The 24,203-nt window shown below is 45.3% G+C and overlaps 2 protein-coding genes across 5 annotated transcripts in view; one reads left to right on the top strand and one right to left on the bottom strand.

Moving 5' to 3' along the window:
• STRA8 (stimulated by retinoic acid 8) overlaps positions 1-7,356 on the bottom strand; it is a 16,937-nt gene extending 9,581 nt beyond the window's left edge. The window contains exons 1-5 of one of the 4 annotated variants that reach the window (XM_033161759.1): positions 7,170-7,356; positions 3,305-3,502; positions 2,737-2,812; positions 1,058-1,142; positions 146-304 (exon numbers count right to left, since the gene is read on the bottom strand). In XM_033161759.1, the coding sequence (XP_033017650.1) occupies positions 146-304; positions 1,058-1,142; positions 2,737-2,812; positions 3,305-3,502; positions 7,170-7,190 (539 nt within the window). In that variant the 5' untranslated portion in view covers positions 7,191-7,356. Of the gene's footprint in view, positions 1-145; positions 305-1,057; positions 1,143-2,736; positions 2,813-3,304; positions 3,503-3,874; positions 3,911-4,497; positions 4,587-6,237; positions 6,315-7,169 lie in introns of those variants that run through there. The other 3 variants (XM_033161760.1, XM_033161762.1, XM_033161763.1) reach the window with 3 other exon arrangements.
• On the top strand, positions 6,841-24,203 carry WDR91 (WD repeat domain 91). The gene is made up of 15 exons (XM_033161758.1): positions 6,841-7,023; positions 9,660-9,839; positions 10,077-10,284; positions 11,375-11,457; positions 11,924-12,060; positions 12,788-12,956; positions 13,749-13,907; positions 15,781-15,980; positions 16,311-16,461; positions 17,173-17,267; positions 18,862-19,030; positions 20,169-20,277; positions 21,030-21,142; positions 21,564-21,761; positions 23,591-24,203. The coding sequence occupies exons 1-15, from the start codon at positions 6,901-6,903 to the stop codon at positions 23,753-23,755; spliced, it is 2,259 nt and encodes a 752-aa protein (XP_033017649.1). The 5' UTR covers positions 6,841-6,900; the 3' UTR covers positions 23,756-24,203.

The raw sequence follows: 24,203 nt of genomic DNA, 5'->3' as shown, positions 1-24,203 counted from the left end.
GAGAAGTCAGACCCACAGAAATCGCCCTATCCTGCAGCTATCGGTGTCTTTCTTGTATCAGGCAAGGACTCAGAAAATTCCGTCGTCTGTAACGTTAGCCGGTGGGTTATTCCAAAGGGAGAAACAATGGAAAATCTTCACATACCGCTCAAACTCCATGAGGTCAGGAGAAGAGGCAGCCGGCGACTGCGTCAGCCTCAGAGTCACATCCTCCCCTACGGAGGTCTTTTCGTGTTCCTGAATCACGTACCAGACGGTAGCGCCACTCTGACTCGCAGAATTTGAAGGAGGGGATGCAGCAGTACTAGAAGCAAGAAAGGAAAGCTAGAAAATATTTAGGGGTGAGAGATTGACTGGCTGTGGATTTTATCCAGTCACAGCGGACCCACTGAAATGAATCACCCTAGATAATTTTAGTTTGTTAACTTCAATAGGTCAGCTCTGAGTAAAACTTAATTGGACACAAGCTTTTATTATGAGCAGCTACTTTTTTTCCAAATAACTTGCCAGGCTACCCAAATCATGTTAAGAGAAGGATGACATTGGCAGAGAGAAGCAAATGTAAGAGGAGTTTGGGTCTGGTGCTGATAGGACGCTACAAAATGAGCTGCTTTTAAGGGTTGGCTCAGCCTGCTCTACAATACAGTGGTACATTGGTTTACAAACTTCATTCGTTCCGGAAGTCTGTTCTTAAACCAAAGCGTTCTTAAACCAAGGCGTGCTTTCCCATAGCAGCGGGGGACTCAATTTACAAATGGAACACACTCAACAGGAAGCAGAACATGTTCTGCTTCCGAGGCAAAGTTCACAAACCATAACACCTACTTCTGGGTTTGCAGCGTTTTTAATCCAAGCTGTTCATAAACAAAGCTGTTCTTAAACCAAGGTACCACTGTAATTTTTCTACTTGTTTGTTTCTATAGCCTGAAACTGTATGTACATACACAACTCGCAAGGCAGAAGCAGTTTATCCTCCTGAAGCTTGCAAAAAAGGTTTTCTGAGTTGCTTAAAGGGGACAAATTCAGTACTGTACATCCATATCTTTCGGTGACTTACCTGTGATTGTTGAAGTACATTTTGACATATTCTTCCTTTACTTCCTCCAAGCTCGATGGATGGCCATCCTCCAGATTTAAAACCTCTGTTGCCAGAAGAATGAGCACCCATCAACAAAGGGGCATATTCTGAAGTTCTCTCACTCCAGGCCCATTTCAAGGAAATGATGTGGGTAAATGGCTTCATAAGTTACCAACAAGATATTTTTTTTTAAAAAAAAATCCTCATCCTATTTTTTTATGCTCAAAACACCTTACAATAAAAAAAAATCACAATATATATCACAATGTAAAAACCAAGGGAAAAGCACAGTAAAACGAAATAAGCAATAGAACTGTAAATTCCAGAAGGAAATACAATCAAGTTAGCAAGCCAGAGAAGACGGGGCCTATGAGGGACCACAGAAAAATCCTGCAATTTTATTTTGGAAGGGGCCATGCAGAAGGCTCAGTCCCCAGCATGAAAGGAGCAGATAGCACAGGTGATGTGAAAGGAACTCTGCCCAAGCCTCCGGAGAGCCACTGCCAGTTAAAGTAGACAACAGTGGGTCAGATGGACAAATATCCTGACTGCAGGGAAAGAGGGAAGTTAGCCTGGGAAAAAGTGACAACATCAAAGGTTAATTAGTAATCTTCAAGCCTGAGCACAGATTAAAACTGAGGTCTCTCCAGTCCAAATCTAGCATGCCTTCTGCATTTACTGGAACACACTGAGGGACAAAATAAATATGACTTAATCACATAGTTCAGGGGTCAGCAATCTTTTTCAGCAGAGGGCCGGTTCACTGCCCCTCAGACCTTGTTGGGGGCCGGACTATATTTTGAAAAAAAATATGAACGAATTCCTATGCTCCACAAATAACCCAGAGATGCATTTTAAATAAAAGGACACATTCTACTCATGTAAAAACACACTGATTCCTGGACCGTCCACGGGCCGCATTTAGAAGGCGATTGGGCTGCATTCGGCCCCCGGGCCTTAGTTTGGGGACCCCTGACATGGTTCATCCTTGAGTGCAAGCTCCTCCCCCATAATAAATTGCAGGGGGCAGGAGGTGTGAGCTAGAATGAGACCTTGGCATGGAGGCCAGGGGGCTTTTAACCCATCGCCCAGATGTACTGTAAGAAGGCAGCAATTTCCATTCCAAACTATTTTTTATCACAACTGATGTTGCTTCTGTTCCACTGCAGAATGGTTTCTGCCAAATGGCACATTATTTGTCTCACTGTCTGCTATTTAATGTAATTAGTTGCGTAAATTATGAATCTGAAATAATTAATGATGTAATCCTTCCTAGGCCATTCATTTCAATGTAAAGGAAAAGTCAGAACAATGTTTAAAATTAGGTCATTAATTAGGTATCAGTTGCAGACTAAAAAGAAGTGAATACCAATTGTAATTGCTGGATTGATTTCTGTTCTGCACTTTGGGACAAAAACACAAACAGTGGCAATTTCTGCTTCTGTTTCCATTAGAATTCTCCAGCATCCCTGGTTGAAGACATAGGTTTACCACCTCACCTACTACTGTATTTGTAAGAAGAACCAGGCTCAGGATGGTATGTCAGAAGGAACAAGAACCTCAGCCATCTGCAGGGACAGTTTACCTCTTTCCTACTGAAAATGTCCGGGAAAAGTTTATTCATATTTAAATGAGGTGTCATGGTGCTGGTACGATACCTTTCATCTTCAGCAAGTTTTCCAAGGTTTTCTCCAGCTCCTGGATATAATTCTTAGCCTTGCATAAAACCTGACACTAAACAAAAACAGAGAACAGGCCCAATCTATCTGTGTTCTGAGCAGATTAACATTTTAATATGCCTTAGATTTTTCTGATCATTTTCTTGTTGCTGGCTAAACATCCATTTGAAGACTTCAAATACCGTACAAGGGATTATGAAAAGCAAAGGAAGACAGCACAGTAAATAAATACCCACCCTGTCAGGAAATGCATGGCCTTTCATGCAGATTGTTTTGACCTTTCCTCAAAACACATAAACAAAAGATGGATTCAGAAGCCAACATTCTCCTCCAACAGCTATCATTCTCAGAGTGGCTGAGTTTCTCTTCCCAGAAACTGTAGTTCTATGTGGGGAACTGGGGTCTCCTAACAACTCACAGCACTCCTGGGAACAAACTAGTTCCCAGGAGTCTTTGGGGGAAGCCATAGCTGATTAAAGAGGAACAATAGTGTTTAATAAATAGTGCAGATGGGCCCATAGGTGCTGATTCAGAGTTATTTCTATACCTTTGATGTGGTGTTATCTTGCTGAGAATATACTGTTTCCCGTAGGTTGTTGAAAAGTCCTGCCAAGGTAGCTCTGTTGCGTGCCTGAGACAACCGTCTTTTGCCCCCTTGCGACTTTGGATCCTGCAGATGTGTACGATACTTAGAAGTCACTCTAGCATATGGGGTGCTACAGTTTCCAGATGTCTCCATCAAAAGCTGTAAGACAATGCCATTCCACTGCTTAAAAAACAGCTTAATATCAGCACTGGCGAGTGCAACAAAGCAAACTGATTTTAAGCAACATGAGCCCCAGCACCCCTTACCTTGTTAACACCTGCTAAGTGCTAAAAGGATCGGAAAGTCACTGTAGGTTATCTATATCCATGTAATAAGGAAAAGAAGACCCATCCAGAAAAAAGAATATATAATAGGAAGTGCAAAGAGTATCCAAAGTGAAGCCCAAAATAGGAATGCACCTCAAGACAAAATGTGGATTATATTTTTAAAGCAGCCCATTTCAAAGCATTTTCAAACCAGCAAATTCAGGTTGTGTAATTAAAGATGATTTTAAGCTCTTGTGCAACAAACCTGTTTTCCTCCCACAACTGGACTTTTGTGATAAGGAAATTGTAAAGTGTGGGATGTTGTATAACCTCTCCACAACAAATCGGAACAAATGCTTGATAAAGAGCCCCCTGCAAACCTGTGCAAACAAATCAAGATTAATGCTCAATCTGGAAGTGACCTAGGTCAGGCTGTCATTTTAACTTGGGTTGACCAAACCAATGGTCTCTTGCTAGCCTCTGTTAAGCCTTAAAGACAGCTCTGAGTCCTTGTTATCCATTAGAGTTCCTAGGCCCTGTTCATGTCCTCTAACAAAAACCTGACACAAAGAAATTTAGCAGATGACACTTTCCCAGCACAGAAGCCTGGTTATTAAAAACAGAAGATAAGGTGGCAAACTTGTGTGTCTGCATTTCACTATGTCAGCCTGCAGGTGGAGTTCACCTGTGGGGAAAACAACAACACAATCTTTTATACAGAAAACTAGCAAGTCTAGGAGTAGATGAGGCAATACCAGTTTTTTAATGTTCATGAATTTTTTTATATTTTTGCAGAGTATTCAGTCACACAAAACTCTACCTGAAGAAATTCAGTCGGCACAGCTTTACCAATTTAGCTGCTGTTTCAGAGAAGTAAATTACACTTACATGTTAGCAACATGCCTGCACAGGGATTTGTACTTAGTCTGGCATTCTTAACCAATACATCAAATTGGTTCAAGAAACACCAGGGCCAGGCCAGAGGTAAACTGATAAGAAATCTGTTGTGCACTTTGACAATGTATGTCAAGCTGCTGTTGAAGAAACAGAATCGTGGTCAGGAAGAAAATAGTTACCCTATTACCAGAAGTCCCAGGTCCACTGTTTTAGCCAGACATCCTCTTGACGAATCTCTGCCAGATCCTTTAAGGCTGAAATTCTGCATGCTTATGTCTGACTGGACATCTGATTGGATTCAGTGGGACTTACTTAGTTCCAAATAAATATGCTTGGGATTAGGGTGCACATTTATTTTATATTACATCCCTCCAATCCTACTGAAATCCTAAAGTTTATCCTAGGATAAAACCAGCTGCAACTGAGGTGTGATTCATGGCTTATTCCTTCCTTTGCTGCCATTTTTTTTTAGTTCTGGAAATATATATAGAGAAAGGAATAAGGACTATGCTCCAAACAGCACTTAAAGTAAAGGTAAAGGTACCCCTGAACGTTAGGTCCAGTCGCAGACGACTGGGGTTGCGCCGCTCATCTCGCTCTATAGGCCAAAGGAGCCGGCGTTTGTCTGCAGACAGCTTCCGGTTCATGTAGCCAGCATGACTAAGCCACTTCTGGCAAACCAGAGCAACGCACGGAAACACTGTTTACCTTCCCACCGGAGTGGTACCTATTTATCTACTTGCACTGCATGCTTTCGAACTGCTAGGTGGGCAGGAGCTGGGACCAAACAATGGGAGTTCACCCCGTCACGGGGATTCGAATCGCTGACCTTCCGATCGGAAAGCCCAAGGCTCTGTGGTTTAGACCACTGCAAACAGCACTTAGAGATGCTATTTTATACAACAGAAGCAAATAATTCATTTTTGATATTTTGAATTAAAACAAACAGTGCTGCAGACTCCTGCCAAGTTCTGCAAATCTTGAGTGGAAAGAGTCTTGATATTTACATAACAGTCTGGTATCACCTGTTAATTATGTGTCAGTGGATTTCTTTTTCTCCTCCACAGCAATATATAGTTGACTCAGTTGACACTGAGTAACCACAGGATTGATCCCTCCCACTTGGTATTTTCAAGAGCACATTTAAATCCACTGTGACATTTTTCAAATGCAGATTTACATCTGAGTAAACATATTTAGAAGAAATTTGTTTTTAAGGTTTGTGGAAGGCCGTAGCTCATTGGTAGCAGACCACCTGCCTTACTTCAAAAGCTCCCAGGATTCCTGGCATCACCCAGCGGGCACTGGGAATTTGTCTGAAACCCTGGAGAGCTGCAGTTCATATAGATAGAATACTGACAGCAAATTTCAACTACAATAGTTCGTTACTGTCTCAAACCAGCTTTTCCATTATTTTTAAAAATCCACTTTCCCAACTGACTTCGGGGTGTGTGTGTGTGCTGTCTCTCCAACCACGGCGTTGCTTCTGAAAAATATCTACAATCCCCCTACCTGCCCCGCCCGTTTCCCCGCTACATTTCACCGCCTTTTTTCCCAGACACCGCTCTGCTTTAGGGGCGCTAACTCCTTCCCCACTTTATGCCCCCAGCCTCCCTCTGCCCCTTTGCAGACTCGGCCCTGGGATACGAGGGGAAGACGCTGCACGCCTCTTTGCAGAAGACGCCTCACGCAAACGATGCTTTTCAAGCAGCGCCTGCTCCTCCAGCTCACCTTGCGCCAAGCTAGCAGGCAGCAGCGCAGCTTTCGCAACACGCGCCCCTCGCGCGCCTTCCCGCTCTATATCTCCTCGCCCTAGCGCTAGCCGAGAGTCGCATAGCCAATCAGAGCGCAGGAGGCATAGCCAGCCGCCAATAGGAAAGCTCCGATGTCGAGCTGGCCGTTCTGGTAGCGGGGCTGGAAAAGGGCAACAAAAACGCGGGAAAGAAAAACGGGGGAGCGGCGGAAAAGGAGAAAGAGGCGAAGCGGGGACGGAGATTTGGGAAAGTGGGTGAAGCTGAGTGAGGGGACCGGGCAGGAAACAGTATTTACTCTTGTGTCGCTTAGGTATATGTTAGAATATAGTACTACATGGAACTGAAGTTGTTTACGCTTTGTACACCCATAGACACGCCTGCATCATTTGTGTTTCTGGTGCAGCGCCCGAGCCTTCAACCCAACAAAACCACACAGGCTCCTCTCTTTCAAAGGGAAACAAAAGCCAACGGGAGCCCGCCGCCCGCCAAACGCCGATTCTAGCAAAAAGCGGGGCTGGAGGAACCGAGGGAGGAGGCGGCGGCGGCAGCAGAGCGCCTCGGCGAGGGGCGGAGCGTGGCGGCGAGGGCGGCGCGCTGAGCTCGGAGCGTCCCTCCCTGTTCCCCGTGACCCGGCGGCGCGATGGCGGCTGCGGCGGAGCGCACCGATGAGCTGGTGCGGGAATATCTGCTCTTCCGCGGCTTCACGGCCACCTTGAAGCAGTTCGACGCGGAGATAAAGGCGGACAAAGAGAAGGGCTTCCGGGTGAGGGTTGCCCGGGAGGGAAGCCGGCGAGACCCGCTTGTGGATGGAGGGAAGGAAGGGCTGTGGGAGGAGGAGGGGAAAGAGGAATTGGGGTTAGCAGGTCCCGCCCGCCCCTCCTCTTTCCTTTTCCAATTTAACTCACGAACCTGCAAGGAGCAGCATTGCATTACGTGTGAAATGCTCCGCGCCTGGGATTTTGAGCGCCCTTGCCAGTGCTGCGTTGACACTTGCTGCCGCTGGCTAGATGGGCCTGGTGTTGTGGGCGGGTTGGTTTAGATGGCCTTTGGGTTCCTTAGCAGCTAGTCCAGCGTCCCCCTAATGGCTGCCTCGTGTAGCCCCTTGTAGCGGCAGCGGCACCCGTGCCTAAATTTAAGCAGGCCTCCCCCACCGGAGCTCTGGAGCAAGTGCAGGCTAGCAAGGGAGAGGAGAGAGCCTGAGTACTTCCCTTTTCCTCAGCTGAGTAACTGCAGTAGTCCTTACGCATCTGGAATTGGGAACAGGGTATCAACGAATATATATTTGGCATCAGAAGTAATACACAGTGTGTTTCCCTTTACATAAAGTTCTTGAATGGGGTTTCAGTAAATTCAGATATGTATAAAGCAGTACCCAACACATTGCACTTGACCTAGATAATTTGAATAATATTCTCTTGAATTCCACAGAGGAGAGTTCTAACTGGTCTTTCTCTCCCCTCTTCTAATAGTACCCCATTAGAACTCTTCTTTTTCTCCCCTCCTCTTGTCTGAGTCTTCTGACCAACCTGGGCTAATTTAAATTTTGCTGCTGACTTGCACTGTCTATATTCAGTATAGCTGCAGGCTAAGAAGGGATGTTGGCATGTGATAATGAGCACACTTGAAGTTTTTCACACTGAAAAGGATGCATGTGATTCAGCTGATGGGCGATGCTTTCTTCAGGGGTTGGCTGTGTGCTGAGTTCCCCAAAGGGAACTCAGATTCACTTCTGAGCCTGCTGTGTGTATACCTCACATATGACTTCAGGTATAGGGCATGTGAGTTTGTTTTGAAGGAAATGGCCTTGTGCTCAAAATTTGCCTAGGGGCTAGTGGTTGCTCATCCCGAAAATAGAACAGTTCTGTCTGAACTGATTGGAGCAATCCCCACACCCCACACTTCATTTTTTTCAGCTGCAACTCTATATAATGGGAATAATAGTCCCCTACCTTACAAGACTGAGAATGTAAATGATAAAAGGATTGCATGTGAAGTCCTAGTATCAATACAGATTGTTTTCCATTCCAATGCAGTGTTTCAAATCATAATTTCATATGTGATTAAAATTATGCATATACTGTATATGAATTGTTACATTGCATTATGACCCTTCTGCGAGGGTATATTAAGAATGGCCAGCTTTTATTGCTAAGTCCATCCTTCCTTTTTTTGGTGAGGGGGTCTTTTGCCACTTCCTCAATTCCTCCAGAACATGAAACCCCACCACCTCCCCTATTCATATAATGCTTTTGTTTTGATGTTAAAACTGCCTGTCACATTGGTATATTTCCAGTTAAGCTTGTTGGGAAGTGCCATCTCTACATTTGGTTTTTGTTAGTTTTCCTCATCTTTTTGTCTTCTTCATTCTGTTCCCCTTGATTCAAGCAACCTGAGTAACTAGCCAATCTCATTTAGAGTTTTGCCTTGTGGAAGCAATAAACTGGGAAGATAGAACATTGACCTAGATTAGCCTCTCCAACCTGGTGCCCTCTAGGTATTCTTGGACTTCAACTCCCATCAGCCCCAGCCAGCATCACTGGGGGTTGGGGATTATGGGAGGTGTAGTCCAGTGACACCTGCAGAGCAGCAGGTTGAGGAAGGCTGTGTTAGATAGACAATGGGACGTTGATGGATGCAGCACAATAATTCTTACTGGGCCTGCTGAGAAATGACAGTGCCAAGGATGACTTTAGCCTGGTTTTGAAAGAAGTTAGCGATGTTTTGTTGAAACCAGCTTCCTTGTTTTCAGTGAGTCTCCAAAAACTGAGTGATAAAAGTTCCATCTGGGTGTGACAAAACTGGAAATATCAGTCAAGCATACATTTATAGCCTCTTTTCAAGCCTAGCTGCTGTAACAGAAGGGAACATCTGCCTGGAAAATCTTGGCAAAGAAAGCAAGACTTTGATTCTTTCTACTCTCCTTCCACCCCCCACCCACATGTCAGTACACAGTATCATAGAAGCTATGCTTTGTTTATATCAGAGGTGGGGGACATGTGGCCCTCCAAATATTGTTGGATTCCAGCTGGCTAGGGCTGATGTTGTCCAATATAATGGAGGGCATTGAGTTGGTGAGGGCTGTCCAAGAGGCTGTTCTACAAACGGGTTTACAGACTTACTGCTTTGGAATGATGTTACTAGGTCCTGCAGCACTGCCAGTGACTCAGAGGCACTGCTAGTGGCTCTTCTCTTATCAATTGACACTTTGTTGTGATTGACAAAGAGTTGGGAAGGGAAAGGAATTCCCCATTTGAGGCTCATAACTGATGCAGGGTGTGTAACCTGACCTTGTTTCCAGAGTTTTATGTGTGGTTTTTGTTATGCCTTTTGGTGACGGAAGCTGACAGTTACATGGGAGAGAACTAACTGGGTTTTTTGGGTTCTGTGCTGTTTCTTCAGGTAGATAAGATAGTGGACCAGCTTCTGCAGTTCGTTCATAGCTATGATCTGGCTGCCCTTCGGGAGTACTGGAGCTACCTCGACAGGCGCCTTTTCAGTCGATTGGAGGATATGTACCGACCTACCGTGAACAAGCTGAAAATTAGTTTATACCGCTACTACCTCGTTCATACTGTGCAGGTTTGTGTCAAGCCGGTAGCCTTTCTTCAAAATACAATTGCTTTGTTTTAAGAGTGAATATGTTGCCTTATCTAATAAAATGCTGCATGCATCCTCCTTCTCTAGCAGGTGTGCTATTAGGTAGGAAAAAGGACTCCTATCACCCTGCTGGGTCCAGAACAGAAACCAATATTTGCAGCTGCCAGAGCAGCATTAAAATTTGTAATCTGAGCCCCTTTTCTGTTTTCTGTATTTTAGACAAACAGGAATGACAAGACACAGGAATTCTTTCTCAAACAAGCCTCTGAACTTCAGAACCAAGCTGAGTGGAAGGACTGGTTTGTTCTACCTTTCATCACCAATCCAGATGCAAATCCTACTTTTGCCACATATTTTTCCCGCCAGTGGGCAGACACTTTCATTGTTTCTCTGCACAACTTCCTCAGTGTCTTATTTCAGTGTATGCATATCCTTCCTAGATGTGAAAAAGTAGTTTTAATTATGAAACAGCTTCATCCTTTGTTCTCTCTCCCTTTCTCTTGCTGTCATGTTAGAGAGTGGTAATCAGCTTTCTGCCATGTGTGTTATGGAGCAACGGTGTGGCTTGTTAGTCTGGTCCATCTATTTCATCTACAACTTATGGATTTATATCTTTTGTTCTTTCGGCAGATCACCGTCCTCAACCCCACTTTATCAAAATTGCATACTAAGGCCAAACGTAATGCTAGAGTATTTTATTCTGGACTGTAGCCCACAAAACTGACATGTCATAACTAGACCAACTGGGCAAGAGACCTGCAGTCATTTGTCAGCATTATGCTACTTCTTTGCAGCTCAAGCATTTTCTCGATAGTGTTTCAAGCCACAGGCAGGTGATGGTAGCAGCCAGTTGTGTTTTTTTCTGTTCTGGATAATATATATTCCTCCATCTTCTTCCACCCCAGATAACTAATAAATATAAATCCCTGAGTAGTGGGGATGCCAAGTGAGGAGTGAGATAAATAGGATTTAAGAAAAAAAAAGATAATAATAGAAGTAGCATCAATGGGCAAGATCATGCAACTCACTGAATCTCACAAACTACCATGTTTCTAGGGACACTCTTAAAACTTGTTTGGTGCTGCCTTTGGTGGTCAAGGTGTTAAGAAATGGATTGATTCAAACTGCCTTTTCTATTGTTGAAAACCAAAACAGCTGTAAAAGTGGCATCACTCTCCAGATGGCTAGCTTGGTTAGTCTGTTGCAGTGGAATTTATTTGTTTATGTTATTAAATTTATATACCACTTGGAACAAAAAATCAGTAAAAATAGCTACTTTAAACATTAAAAAAATAGTTAAAATCAATGATAAGCTACAAAGTAAAATACATGCCAACATCCTACATATTTAGGTAGGTTTGTCATAATGTTATGCCATAAAAGGTGTGTTAGTCTTCAAGGTGCCACAAAACAACTGGTACCCTTCAAAACATCTAGAAAGCATTCGGTAGGGAAGTCTGCTTTAAAGGAAGGACTTCCATTCTTGCTTTAAGTTTTTCACCCTTAACCTTTGTTACCTGTACCAGTAATCTTGAACTTTGAGACAGAATGTCAGAGAAGTTGTTTCCTGCAAGAAGAAAATGAAATTCTGCGTCAAAAGGTGAGAATGTCAGTTCTCGAATTCTCTTATGTACAAAAACTGGAGAACACACGTTTAAACTTTCAATTGAGCTATTGACTCAGAGCCAATAAATAGTGTGCGGTATAAACTGTTGCATTATATAAACAAGGGGTCGGCAAGGTTTACCTCGCCTGGGCCGGTTCACTCCAGCAGGGATCCCTCCGTGGGCTGAATCGTGTGTGTGTGCCTGCGATTTCCAGCGTCTGCGCAGACACGATTTCCGGTGCCGCGGAAGTGATTCCCTGTGCCGCGCTGCGCTGGTTTAGTGCAGTGCATGGGGACTTGCCGAGTGGGTGGCTTGGTTTGGGGGCGGCTCGTGGGCCAGTGAAACGACCCCCGTGGGCCGCTTGTGGCCCATGGGCTTTAGGTTGCTGACCCCTGATGTAAACTTTGCATGGAACCTGCAATTCATCTCTCTGTTCTCCCTATAACCCCACTTTTTCAGCTGTTTGCCTTGCAAGCAGAATACTTCCAAATAAAGAAAGAGGAGCAGCAGCAGCAGGAAGAGGAGGAAGAGCTGATTCTCCACCACAAGCTTCCTTCCTATGTGACCAACATGGACCATCTGGGGGACTCAGAGCTGTGAGTCTGTATGTGAGAGGCCAGGACAAATGGCTGCATGATTGGATGGTAGAGGCAGATCTTGGCCCTTTTGCCGTTGGTCACTTGCTGGCAAACTTGGACAAGCAGCTTCGGAGGAATGCATATTCATTCAGAAAGATCCACAAAGATTTGAGAATGGTTGGGTGTTTTCTCTCTCCCCTGCTCCCAGGTCTTGCAGAACCAATTGGCTGGCCTCTTCCTTTAAAAAAACAACAACAACCACACTTAACGGAACAGTCTCTTTATAGGAGTTTTCTTTCAGAGCTTCATAACTTTAAGTTACTTTTAAATGTCCTTTGGTTTAAAATGTGGGAAATCTCATCCTGCGGTTGAGCATCATGCATCTTGCTTAATCTATGGAGCTCCCTTAGTGGCTTTACTTAGTTTATTTGCCTTAGTTGGACCTTCCACCCATGTCTGGGACTGTCCACTAAGGTTTGCTGCAGGCTCTGTTCCCTTGCAGCCATTCCTAACATAGCTGTATAGTCCAAGAGCTGCAATTAATTCAGAGGTGACTTCTTGTTTAACTCTAGCAAATGGAAGTTCCCTTATGGCCCCAGTCCTGAGCTGGGGAGGAAGACGTATAGAAATCCCTGCTGTTATTGCTGTGACACACAGCATGATGATGATAGTGGGGCTTTTTTGAACATGTCTCTGTCTAATGCACCTGATGCTGAGGTTTTTGGGTTTTCTGCCTTTTTTCTAGTGACATGGCATGCAACCAAAGAAGCCCTGCTCACTCTCTGCAGACCCGAGGGGGGTTCCTGTCGTCTCTGCTGTCTCAGAGCAAAAAGGGCTCCTCTAGAACAACAGGATCCAACTCGGCACAGACTGGCGTGGCATTGGTGGGCAAGAAAGAGCAATCAAACCACCAGGTGAGGTACCGTAAGAGCAGCCAGGCTAACACCTGTGTTTAGAGCCAGGCTGGATGTCTGCTGTGTTGATCTTAGGACTGATTTACAGGCTGCTCTTTTGCATTTACATGAAGGTAATGTGCTTATTTCATTTTTAAACCACCTTTCATCAAGGAAAATCCCAGGGTAGTTGATTAAATAGCTGATTGAAGCAATAACATTTACTATGCCGTCAATAGAACCATTAATAAACGTTAAAGGTTTAAATAAGTATGGCAGTGGGCATCGCAGTTACAGTGGGCTTTGAGAACATCAGTTTTCCCCAAAGGCCTGGGTGAAAAGAATAATCTGTTAAGATACCTCTGAAAACCCAGCAATGAAGGTGGTGACTCCATATTAATCCGCATGTTGATGGTAACCTGCTCCTGGCAGGTTCTTGTATTTTGCACCTTGTCCAAGGATAGTGACTGGGATATACTGAGGACCTACATCCAACAGCCTCTTCTCAATAACCTTTATTGAAATCTGAAGTTAAATACAGCAGCCCTAGGAGGTGCACAGGCTCTTAGATCAACCGAAATAAGTCACAGCTGGTGCTTCTAGGTGGCACGGGGGTGTTCCCCTTCTCAAATCACTGAATTCTTCTGCTGTTTCCAAGTTGGGTGGTGGGGTAACGTGCAAGGGACACAGAACCAGTCGCCTGAAAGGATTCTCACAAGTGATGTTCCTAGATGTGTTACGTACCAGAAATCTCAGCTTAGGCACAGTATCTGGGAGAGCCAAAACTTGAGTAGTCTTCTCTTTGCCTTCCAGAGCACCAAAGGAAAGGAGGCAGCCACTGCCTGCAAGGAAACAAAAAGTCACTTCAGTAGCCCGGTGGCAGCAGAGTCGAACTTCTTACAGCAGCGTCAGAGGCGCCTGCAGGATCATGGGAAGGAAAGGAAAGAACTTTTAACTAAAACAGCTTCCCAGGTGTGGACCGGTGTGTCTCTGATGGGTTAGAGAATGGGATGAAGTCTTCTCTGTATTTCTGTGTGCAGTAAATCACATGCAGGCAGTCTAGTAATAGTCAGGCTGATGATTTGTCTAAGCAATGCAGATCCATGTGTGCCTGAGCAGATAATTACGTACTGTGCTGATTTTTTAAAATGAGAGTCTCATGTTTGGATCAAGCAGCGGATAGAGAATAAGAATTGTTTCCTTTACTTAGTGACATCCTCACTTGTCGACTAAGTTGGGGACAAAGGGGGTCTCCTTAACCCCCTTCCCCTCCTCCTGAATAAACAGCAACACTATATTGAATAGAGTTCTTCCCTTTGGCACATCAGCTGCTGTTCTCTGGTTTGTGGCTCTTGCACGTGGGAGTGAATCTTTGGCACAACCTTTCTTGCTGTTGACTCTAGGAAGCATGAGGCTAAAAAGAACTTTGTCTTTGTTCTCTGCCTGTTTGCTAGGGAGAAATGACACAATGTGCACAGAGATGTATCCCTGGCTCCTGTCTAAATGAAAGCTCCTGTGGGCTGGAATAGGCCCCAGTCCTTCATTTGCCTATAGAAACAGGAGGGAGCTTGCTTGCAATCATATATCTTATCTCCAAACCTCTTGGCTGTCTGAATGGAGTGGGTTCCCATTTGATGAAGGCATTTTCATTCAGAGCATTGACCTCTCATGGCAGTGGCTGTGCATAAGCAAGTGACAAACTGATCTTGTGGCATATAGGTGTCTTGTGTCTAGGAGAGAGGTCTCACTGTGCCAGCAGCACAGAAATTAAATACCCTTCAAACTGAATTTTTAAAAAAAGAATCCTTAGCTGCCATTTTTAGGGAGCTTTCCACTGGGACCCTAAGATTTCTTTCCTGGGTCGTTAAGAGCTACTTTAGACCCCACTTTTTTTGTAACCGAATGCAGGGCATATACTTTTTGTTTCAATGGAGATGAATGACTGAATCTAACTGCCCATTCTCTTGCAAAGAAACCACATTTGAAGATACTTATTTGGACGGTTTTGGAGTTCCTTGGTCTGCTCTCACTATCCTGAATAATTTTGTGTTGCAAACAATCCCAACTGCAGATTATTTGATAAGGTTAAAAAACACTGGCCCCAGCACAGTTCTTATTGCATGCTTCCTCCCATATTGGAAACCATCTGATCAGTTCTGCCTTCTGTTTCCTTCATCGGTTACTGCTCTGTAAACAGGCCCAGCCTGCTTCATTTCCTGTTTGGATTTCTTTGTGTGCTGACTTTGCTGAAAAGGGAACATGTCTGCCTCTGCTTGGCATTTTCCACTTTCTGTGTGTTGCTTTGTATGTGTATTAATATTGCTGAGGAGCCCCTGGTTACCAACCAAAAGTTAAAAGATGCAGCCTTTGTCTTGCATTTTGTATTTGCCTGCCTCTCTTAACGCCCCAGCTAATGGCAGGGATTCATGGAGAGCTTTTTTCAGATATGGCAAATTATCCAAGTATATTAGTGTGAACTCCATGTACTGATGCCCCTCTGCTTTCCACGATAGTGTGGAGAAGGATACTGGATTGAAAGCTCCAGACTGTGGGAGGTAGATGCTGCCCTCCCCTGAATTTCATAGGCAGGGCCTTTCCCCCAAGGCTGGTTTCTCTGCAAGTGGGTGGAACATTCAGAAAGTGAACAACAGATGCCTGTCTATGGAAAGTGGTTACTGCTACTTGCAACATGCCTGGATGCATTTTAGCTGCTGGCATGATGCAAAGCTCTGCCTTTGTTACCTAAAACTCTGTACTCACTGAGCACCCACTGAGATGGACATGAGTAGCTTAACTGATTTTCCTGGCTTGCTGTACTATATGCAGGGTCCTTCTCTTGGTTTAGGGGCAGAATGTTGACAGGAAGATGGAGGCTAGTGCCACTGAAACAGACCCTACCCCTGAGCTGCATGCTGAGCAAGCAGAAACCCTGACCAAAGCTTTCGGGTCCAGCATAGATGCTGGAGGCATCAGGCAGGAGCAGCCATTCATTGTCCTGAGCCAGGAGGAATACGGAGAACACCACTCATCCATCATGCATTGCCGGTAAGGGGTACTCCCCCTTGGGGGAAGGAGAGGGTGGCGGTCAGGGAGCCACCACTCTTCAGTGGACTGTGTTCCAGACATGCAGTTGTGGGGTCTGAGCTTGGCTGTGGCCTTGGCATTCCCCAGCCTCTCAGCTTCTGTTCCTTATCTGTGATATGTAGGCTGTGACTTTGACATTTTGTAGGGATTGCAAAGGGCTCTACATGTTTAAAGTACTATTTTAATGATAGTGCTGGCATAGTTTGTATGAAACGTGGCAGAGAAAATCTTGAGGAAGCTGTAATCATGGGGGTTGGAAAGGACCATTGGATAACTTCCTTCTGTGCTTAGGGTTGACTGCTCTGGTCGAAGAGTGGCCAGTTTGGATGTGGACGGAGTCATCAAGGTGTGGTCTTTCAACCCCATCATGCAAACGAAAGCATCTTCCATTTCCAAGTCTCCCCTGCTTTCCCTAGAATGGGCGACCAAACGGGACAGGCTGGTGAGTAGCTGGGCTTGGTGCAACAGGGAACATCTGGAACTGCTGCTGAAGCATCTGTAACTACTGTATCCTAGATTCAACCTCTGACTAGTCTTAGATATCCCGAGGCCTAAACTGTATTTATTGCATGGTACTTCCTGAGGGCAATATATCCTTTCCCATGACTGCTCAGCACAGTTGATCGTTCTTCTATGAACCAAGTAGGTTTCACATGGCTCTTTCCAGATTCTGGTAGACGCAAAGACTTCATAGCATGATTGACCACAGGATGAGAGACTGTACAAAGGAGAACCACAATCTTTACTAATTTCCTAATTGTCACCAGGGCCTCAGCCATTTCCACTCACTGCATCCTTGTAATCTGTTCCTTCTAATTTGATGCTCTGTCTTTTTTTCCTTTTTGGTCTTTTTGTTGGCTGCCCTTTCTTTCCTCCTGGAGAAAAATGGAGCAGACCAAGTGCTGGGTGGAGAGAGATGCGAGACTTTTAGACTTTGGTCATTTGTAGTCTCCCTTGAAGCATGTTCCTCACTGTATGCTCATTGTAGGTGCAACGGGTGATGGAAGGGTAGCAGTGACAGGGTGGAGGTGGGGGCAGCGAAAGGCTAAATAGAAATGGCTGCAAAAGTTTTGGGTAAGGTGGCTAGAGTGGAACTGGGGAAGTCGCCGCTTCCCAGCTCTTGATTAACATTCTCCTTGGTGCTGTGTTCCAGTTGTTGCTGGGTAGCGGAGTTGGGACTGTTCGTCTTTACGACACTGAAGCCAAGAAGAATCTTTGTGAAATCAGCATTGATGAAGACATGCCCAGGTAACCCTCTTGAGCAGAGTCTCTCTTACTTCACCTCTTGCAAAACTAGCCATTTGGTGTCCAAATCTCAAATGCATCCCTGTTTTGCGTGGCGATGCCCAGCTTGTGTTTCAGAGGCAGTGTTCACCTGTCCAGAGCTCACCAACACCCATTACATTAAGGCAACTGCTTGTTTGTGATTTGTAATACTCCTTTGCACATGTTAGTGGTACGCTGCTTCAGCACCATCTCTGGGTGCACACAGCTTCATTCATGCTGGATTGAGAGCAGTCTTATATGCTGTGATTTTTCAACACAGAATCAGTTTCCATGAACGAAAAAGACATATCAACAGAGTTCCATAGTTTGCATTCCATCTTAGGCAAGTGTGCAGAGCCCGCCGCCCCAATCTTCATCCAAACTTGGAGCTGCAGAGATGTGACAGAGGGTGGGATGGTGGTGCTTGGTTGTGCCTAGCAGTCCCCACCCTTTCCCCTCCTTCATGGTAAGAGAGACGGCCAGAGTGATTTGGCCACTACAAAGCTCCCGAAAGCCCCAACCATCTTTTCCTGCTCCAAACTTGGATCGCCCCTGACTTTTTGTGAAGGCAGAGCTTGAGAATTGGAGACAAACAGAAGATCCAAGTCTTTCCATCCACAATTTCTGGCTTGGACCCCTCCATGTACAGCACCATTCTGATGGAAGTACATGCCAGGCAGGGGGTTGTGGTTTTTTTTTAATTAAAAACAAACAAACATGCCTCCTGTTACACAGATTTTCTGTGTAGGGAAAATGCGAACTGGCCATTGATGGTTTGCATGTAAGCCACCTTTTTGAAACTCTTTTCCTCTGGATTTCTTTCAGACTGCACTAAATCCTGAGAAGCTTCCCCATACTTCTTGGAAAACATTAAACCTTTGATGCAAAGGGCACGGATTCTGTTCTCTGGTTGCTTTAAGTAACTGACCACACTTGCGGGATTTATATCTGCCCTAGTTTCCTGTTGTTGCTCTAAGCAATTGGTGTAGATGGTAGATGCCAACCTAGAGTGCTTTCTTCTCTTGCGGCTTCTCTCCCCCCCCCCACCTTTTTTTGGAACAGGCAGTATTGCTGCCCTGGGGCTTTTACCCCCTACATGTTCAAGGCAAGAGAACAAGAGTACAACTGCACCTTCCCTGGTATGAGTGTTCAGGAATTGGGGGGGGGGGGATCTGAGGCCTTCACTTTGCTCTAAGCTTTGGAGAAAGTGACTATCACAGGAGGCTTCTGCCTGATTCTTAGGAGCAGAGGGATTGCTAGTTCTTGATGAATCCTTGCCCTTCTCTTCATGTTTGGCCATGACTATCAAAATCTACTCTTCTTTGTTTGCACTCCTCACTCCGAAAACACCTCTCTGCCTCTTAACATCCAGAGGCCAAAGGAATAGAGAATAAAAGAAAGGGAACCGCCCATAGCCCCAATGCAGTGAGAGGCTTGTTTGGATGCATGGTTTTTACGGGTGTTGGGGTAGGGGCTGGACGAAAGTCGGATCAAAGCCAGGGCTGCTTTCCAGCCTGGCAGCTCATGGACTTCCTGTGCAGAGAGCCAGGGCTGACCGTGTGTGTGTCTGTTTCAGGATCCTCTCCCTCGCGTGCAGCCCAAGTGGTGCTTCTTTTGTGTGTTCAGCTGCCGCGTCTGGCCTTGGCAACCAGCTAGACCATGGAGCTCAAGATTCTGGAGGGAAAGGCATGAATCAAGTTCCAGGGAAACTGCTTCTATGGGACACTAAAACCATGAAGCAGCAGGTATGGTTGTGGCGTTTGCTTGAGCCCAAAGAGCAAAGGGGAGCGTTCACAGATAGGATGTTTGTGGCCCTCCAGCTTTTTGTTGGTCTAAAACTCCCTGAGCACTGGGAATGCTGGCTGGGTCATGATTAATGTTACATCCCAGTTGCCTTAATATTGATCTGTGCCAGTTATGAGCAGTTTAGTGAATGTTTGTTGTTGGCACCTTATTATAATGTCATAAAACTCCAGCTGAATTTTTAGGCTTTTCTCTGAAGTTGTCAGGAGTGTTCTGAATTGTGCCCTCACCCCATTCCCCATTTCTATAGTTCCACAGTCAGTCCTCCTTTCCATTCATGTGACTTTCCTAACTTGCCATCAGCTTGGTTGTGTTTTCCTGTTCTGGGCTCTGCTGCTTCCCCTACTCGCCCCCCCCCTTGTAGCATCTGCCCTTCCTTCCATCTCCTTGTGGTTTAGGCTGAGTTCCTTCTGCAGTTTGGTCTTATTCACCCATTGTGATGAGATCCCTTCCATCTTCCCTATGTTTCAGGGATTATTTTTTTTTAATGCTTGGACACACAACCAAAGAGGACCTCAGTTTCTCAAGAGTGTGGCTTCACTAGTGGAAGCAAAATAAACTAATGACACTCTCAGAATGGATCCAGTCTTCTTGCATTCCTGTGTGCTGGTTGTGATGGGTTGTGGCGGCCACTGGCAAGTGGGAGAGTTGGTGCCCACACAGGATTTTGCGGCAGAATTTTGAAGTTATTTTTTTCATGTAAAGGAGACATGCCTGAAGAAAGTTATGCATTTCTCTCCCAGGAGCATAAGAAAGGATATCCTTCCTTGTTTACCCAGAGTTATATTTAAGCTTCTCTATGGTGAGAAACAGTTCTCAGACTTCTGTGGTGAGAGGCAACAGTACAAGAAAGCCTCTGGGGGAAAGATGGACTGGATTGGTCAAAATGTCCCAAATTCCCTCTGGTGCAGAACTGAACAGGAGAGGGGAAACCCAGATGGAGTGAGTGTCCATTTGGTTGAGCAACCCAAGAGCTCTGAGTAATTGTTCCCCTGTGTGTCTGCTGTACAAGCAAAGTTTCTAGGGCAAAGGACACCTAACTAAGTTCTCTTTAACATTTTGTTTTGTTGTCTTTCTCAGCTCCAGTTTTCTCTTGAACCTGAGCCCATTGCTATAAACTGCACAGCCTTCAACCACAATGGGAATCTGCTGGTCACTGGAGCAGCGGATGGCATAATCCGTCTCTTTGGTAAATTGCCAGCCGGAAATACAACTTGGATTCCTGTAACACACCTGAGGCGGGACTGCGGCTCAAAGCACCCTGCCTCTGAAGGGCCAGAGGTTCCCTATCCCTGCCTGTAATGTCATAGCTTGGTGTATTCATCCTAAGCCCTTTTGGTCTGAGGATGTCAAATGGTTTTGGGGGGGCACCCACTGTGAAAGAAGAATGTGAGGTATCAAGACACCTGCTTCAGGCAGAAGTGCTGATATGCTGAGAGGAATTGACAGATGGGATTCTTTCCATGCTCAAAGCATTCTCAACACCTCTGGTCCTCCACACCACCTTCAGAGAGCCCTCATTCAGGAAGATGTGGGGCATAGTGAGACTGCTGGATCTTCAGCACCCCTTTGCCCTTCTTTGCAGATCATTGTGTGCAGCAAGAAATGGACACACACAGAATGTTCTGTGCAGTTTTCAGGGTGCTCCTTTGCCAACTAGATGGTCAGCCCTTCTTCTCTATGGGAGGCAGTGACTGGCCCAAGGTCACCCAGTGAGCTTCATGGGCCTAGTGGGGATTTGAGCCCCGGGTCTCCCAAGTCCTAGTCTACCACTTTAATCACCCAACTACACAGACATAGGGAAGAAACACTGTCCTTTTACCATTTTGGGAGCCTTTCCCCTGCTTCTTTAGAATTCTGTGAAAATTCGTTGTTAATTTTAAAAAAGCACACTTACTTAAAAATAACTCCCCACCCCACCCCTTTTATGTCCCCTTTCAGACATGCAGCAGCATGAATGTGCTATGAGTTGGAAGGCCCATGATGGGGAAGTCTACTCTGTTGAATTCAGTTATGACGAGAATGCTGTTTACAGCATTGGAGAAGATGGGAAGGTAGGTTCTAGGGAGACATGGGGTTGTATCGGTCTATTTTTTGCGTTTATCAGCGTGCTGCTTCTTTGACCACACATGGGGCTCTCCAAGCAGCTTACCATGAATGTGAAATAGCCAAATAAAGTCAGTAACCACATACAGGCATTCAGGTAAAAGCATTAAGAATCCATTAATGACAGTGACATCTGATTTGCATAATGCCACCCAGAAAGGATCCGGCGGCATGCTGCACCTTCTCAAGCAAGGTGGTGCACAAACCCCATGGAGGGGAAATGCTGGTGTCCTGAAGGCAGGAGCTACAGTGGCTGTGTTTTTCCTGGGTTTTTTTTTCTTGCCAGCTGTCATTTCTGTCTCCACAGCTGCAGATGCTACTGCACAGCCTCCTGGCATCTAACGCAGAGTCTCTTGTTCCCCACCCTAGTTTATTCAGTGGAACATTCACAAAAGCGGCTCCAAAGTGTCCGAATACGCTCTTCCCAGAGATGCCACCGGCCCCTTTGTGTTGTCTGGCTACAGTGGATACAAGCAGGTCCAGTTCCCACGTGGAAGGCTCTTCGCATTTGACTCGGAAGGAAACTACATGCTGACCTGTTCTTCCAATGGGGGTGTAATCTACAAGGTACTGGCTGCTAGTCACAAAGGTTATCTGCTACGTCCAGTATCAGAGGTAGCATTATGCCTCCTGGGGAACAATAGCAAGAGAGTGCTACTGCGGTCACATCCTGCTTGTGGGTTTTGCCAAGGCGTGTGACTGGTCATTGCTGGTGACATTTCTGCCTTCACATTTAGTGGGTGGGAGGCGGAGTTCTGCACCAATGGAATGATGCTTAGATATATATATTTCATAACGTTTATACACCGCTTGATTTTTTTTTTTTAAACACACCTTCAAAGCAGTTTACAAAAACAAACAAACCCAATAAAATTACCACTGAGAAAAAATAACAATAATTTAAAACTTTCAAGAAGTTAGAACAACAATAGACTTAAAAAAAAACTTGCAACTTTCTAAACATCCGAGTAGGCTTGTCTAACCAAAAATGCTTTTAGCAGGCATCAGAAAGAGTACAGTGAAGGCGCCTGCCTGATATCAATAGGCAGGGAGTTCCAAAGGGTAGGTGCAGCCACACTGAAAGATTGAGTTCTTACAACTTCAGAACAAGTATTATGTGGCACCAATTCTGCCTCTTGAAGTGGTTGAGTGGGCGCATATGGAGCAAGGCGATCTCAAATGTAAACTGGTCCCAAGCTGTTATGGACTTTTACAAATAGTATGGTACTGCGCAGGAGGCAGCAGGCCAGTGGAGGCTGACAGGGCTGAGCAGAGGGGCATGTCTGCCTAATTAAACTCCCCAGCCCCAGCAAAGGGGATTTGGGTTGCCTTGCCAGTGTCTGACTTCTTGGTTTCCTTGCCTTAAATATAGCTGTGTTGTTATGGGCTTCCCTGTTCTACCTACTGCATGTCCCCTGCAAGCTTTGACAATGCTAGTTCAAGATTTCTATGCTGTACTGCCCTTCAGGACTACTTCCCGTATTAGCCATTATGCCCTCAAGTTTAGCCACCGCCTTTTGAGAACCAGTGCAGCCCAAAATTTGACTTGGATAGAGACGTCAGAAACCTCAAATCCCACTTCTGCCCTGGCCCTGCTTGGTAGCCTAGGCAAAAGTCCTTTATTTGGGTCCAGATCCTAATATGTGTATAATATAGATGGTTGTGGCCTGGATCATAAGCTGCTAATCAGGTAGGTGAAAAAGATTTCACCTGCGAAAGATGATGGAAAATTCTAGTGGCGTCCATTGCAGCCCTCAAGTTGTCCAGTGATTGGCTATGCTGAATATCACTACCTCCTTTATAGAACTTCAGAGCACTATTCTGTTAAAAATGAGTGTGGTTTGTGCAGCTAGACTTATTAGATTTCAAACTGGTGTCAGGGATTGCTATCACAGAGGCTTGCTAAGTGTTGCTAAGTACGTTTCCGAGCACAATTCAAAGTGTTGGTGCTGACCTTTAAAGCCCTAAATGGCCTCGGTTCAGTATACCTGAAGGAGCGTCTCCACCCCCATCGTTCTGCCCAGACACTGAGGTCCAGGGCCGAGGGCCTTCTTGTGGTTCCCTCGCTATGAGAAGCCAAGTTACAGGGAACCAGGCAGAGGGCCTTCTCGGTAGTGGCACCCGCCCTATGGAATGCCCTCCCACCAGATGTCAAAGAGAAAACCAACTACCAGACTTTTAGGAGACATCTGAAAGCAGCCCTGTTTAGGGAAGCTTTTAATGTTTAATAGATTATTGTATTTTAACATTCTGTTGGAAGCCGCCCAGAGTGGATGGGAAAACCCAGCCAGATGGGCAGGGTATAAATAATAAATTATTATTATTATTATTATTATTATTATTATTATTATTATTATTATTATTATTGATGTATGCCTGCCTTTCTTCTCTTTCAGCTGAATAGTAACGACAAGGTCCTGGAGAGCTGCCTCTCCCTGGGGGGCCACAGGGCCCCGGTGGTCACTGTGGACTGGTGCACAGCGATGGATTGTGGGACCTGCCTCACTGCCTCCATGGATGGGAAGATCAAACTAACCACTTTACTTGCACAGAAGTCATAGAGGAAACTGTGCTGATAGGAAAGCACAAACTGTGAACTTTTTGGGGGAAAGATCAGTATTAGCCATCTAGATTCAGACTATTTTGGGCAGGAGATGCTGTTTAAACCACTCGGTCTTAATGTTGCTTTCTCCTCTAAGGTTGGAAACTTTTTTAAAGCTGATGCCAAACCACTGCCAGATAGGAGTTTCAGTTACAGCCGTTCCCCCTGAAATTAAGCGATGCTCTTAGCAGGCATGCACTGATCTACAAGCTCGCTCCAGTGACGACCAGCCCCGTTTCCCCCTTCTGGGTCTTCAACAGCACATGGCCATAAACCTCCAAGATTGTGCCAAGGTATACGATACCGACTTGTAAAGATCCCAACGGAAAACAGGGCCTGTGTGAAACCTTAACAGTATTCTGTGTCTGCTCCTGTGTTTCTTATTAAAAGCAAATGTTTTCATTGCA

Source organism: Lacerta agilis, chromosome 10 (genome assembly GCF_009819535.1).
Source record: "Lacerta agilis isolate rLacAgi1 chromosome 10, rLacAgi1.pri, whole genome shotgun sequence".
Classification (NCBI taxonomy): domain Eukaryota; kingdom Metazoa; phylum Chordata; class Lepidosauria; order Squamata; family Lacertidae; genus Lacerta; species Lacerta agilis.
The sequence above is the reverse complement of the archived record's forward strand: the minus strand, read 5'-3'. Positions and strand labels throughout refer to the sequence as shown.

Bases quoted from the DNA above. Each gene is read 5' to 3' on its own strand.
- WDR91 (XM_033161758.1), top strand. From the start codon at position 6,901: ATGGCGGCTGCGGCGGAGCGCACCGATGAGCTGGTGCGGGAATATCTG. The intron at 16,462-17,172 runs GTGAGTAGCTGG...GCTGTGTTCCAG, and splicing joins CGACCAAACGGGACAGGCTG to TTGTTGCTGGGTAGCGGAGT. The intron at 19,031-20,168 runs GTATGGTTGTGG...TGTCTTTCTCAG, and splicing joins CTAAAACCATGAAGCAGCAG to CTCCAGTTTTCTCTTGAACC.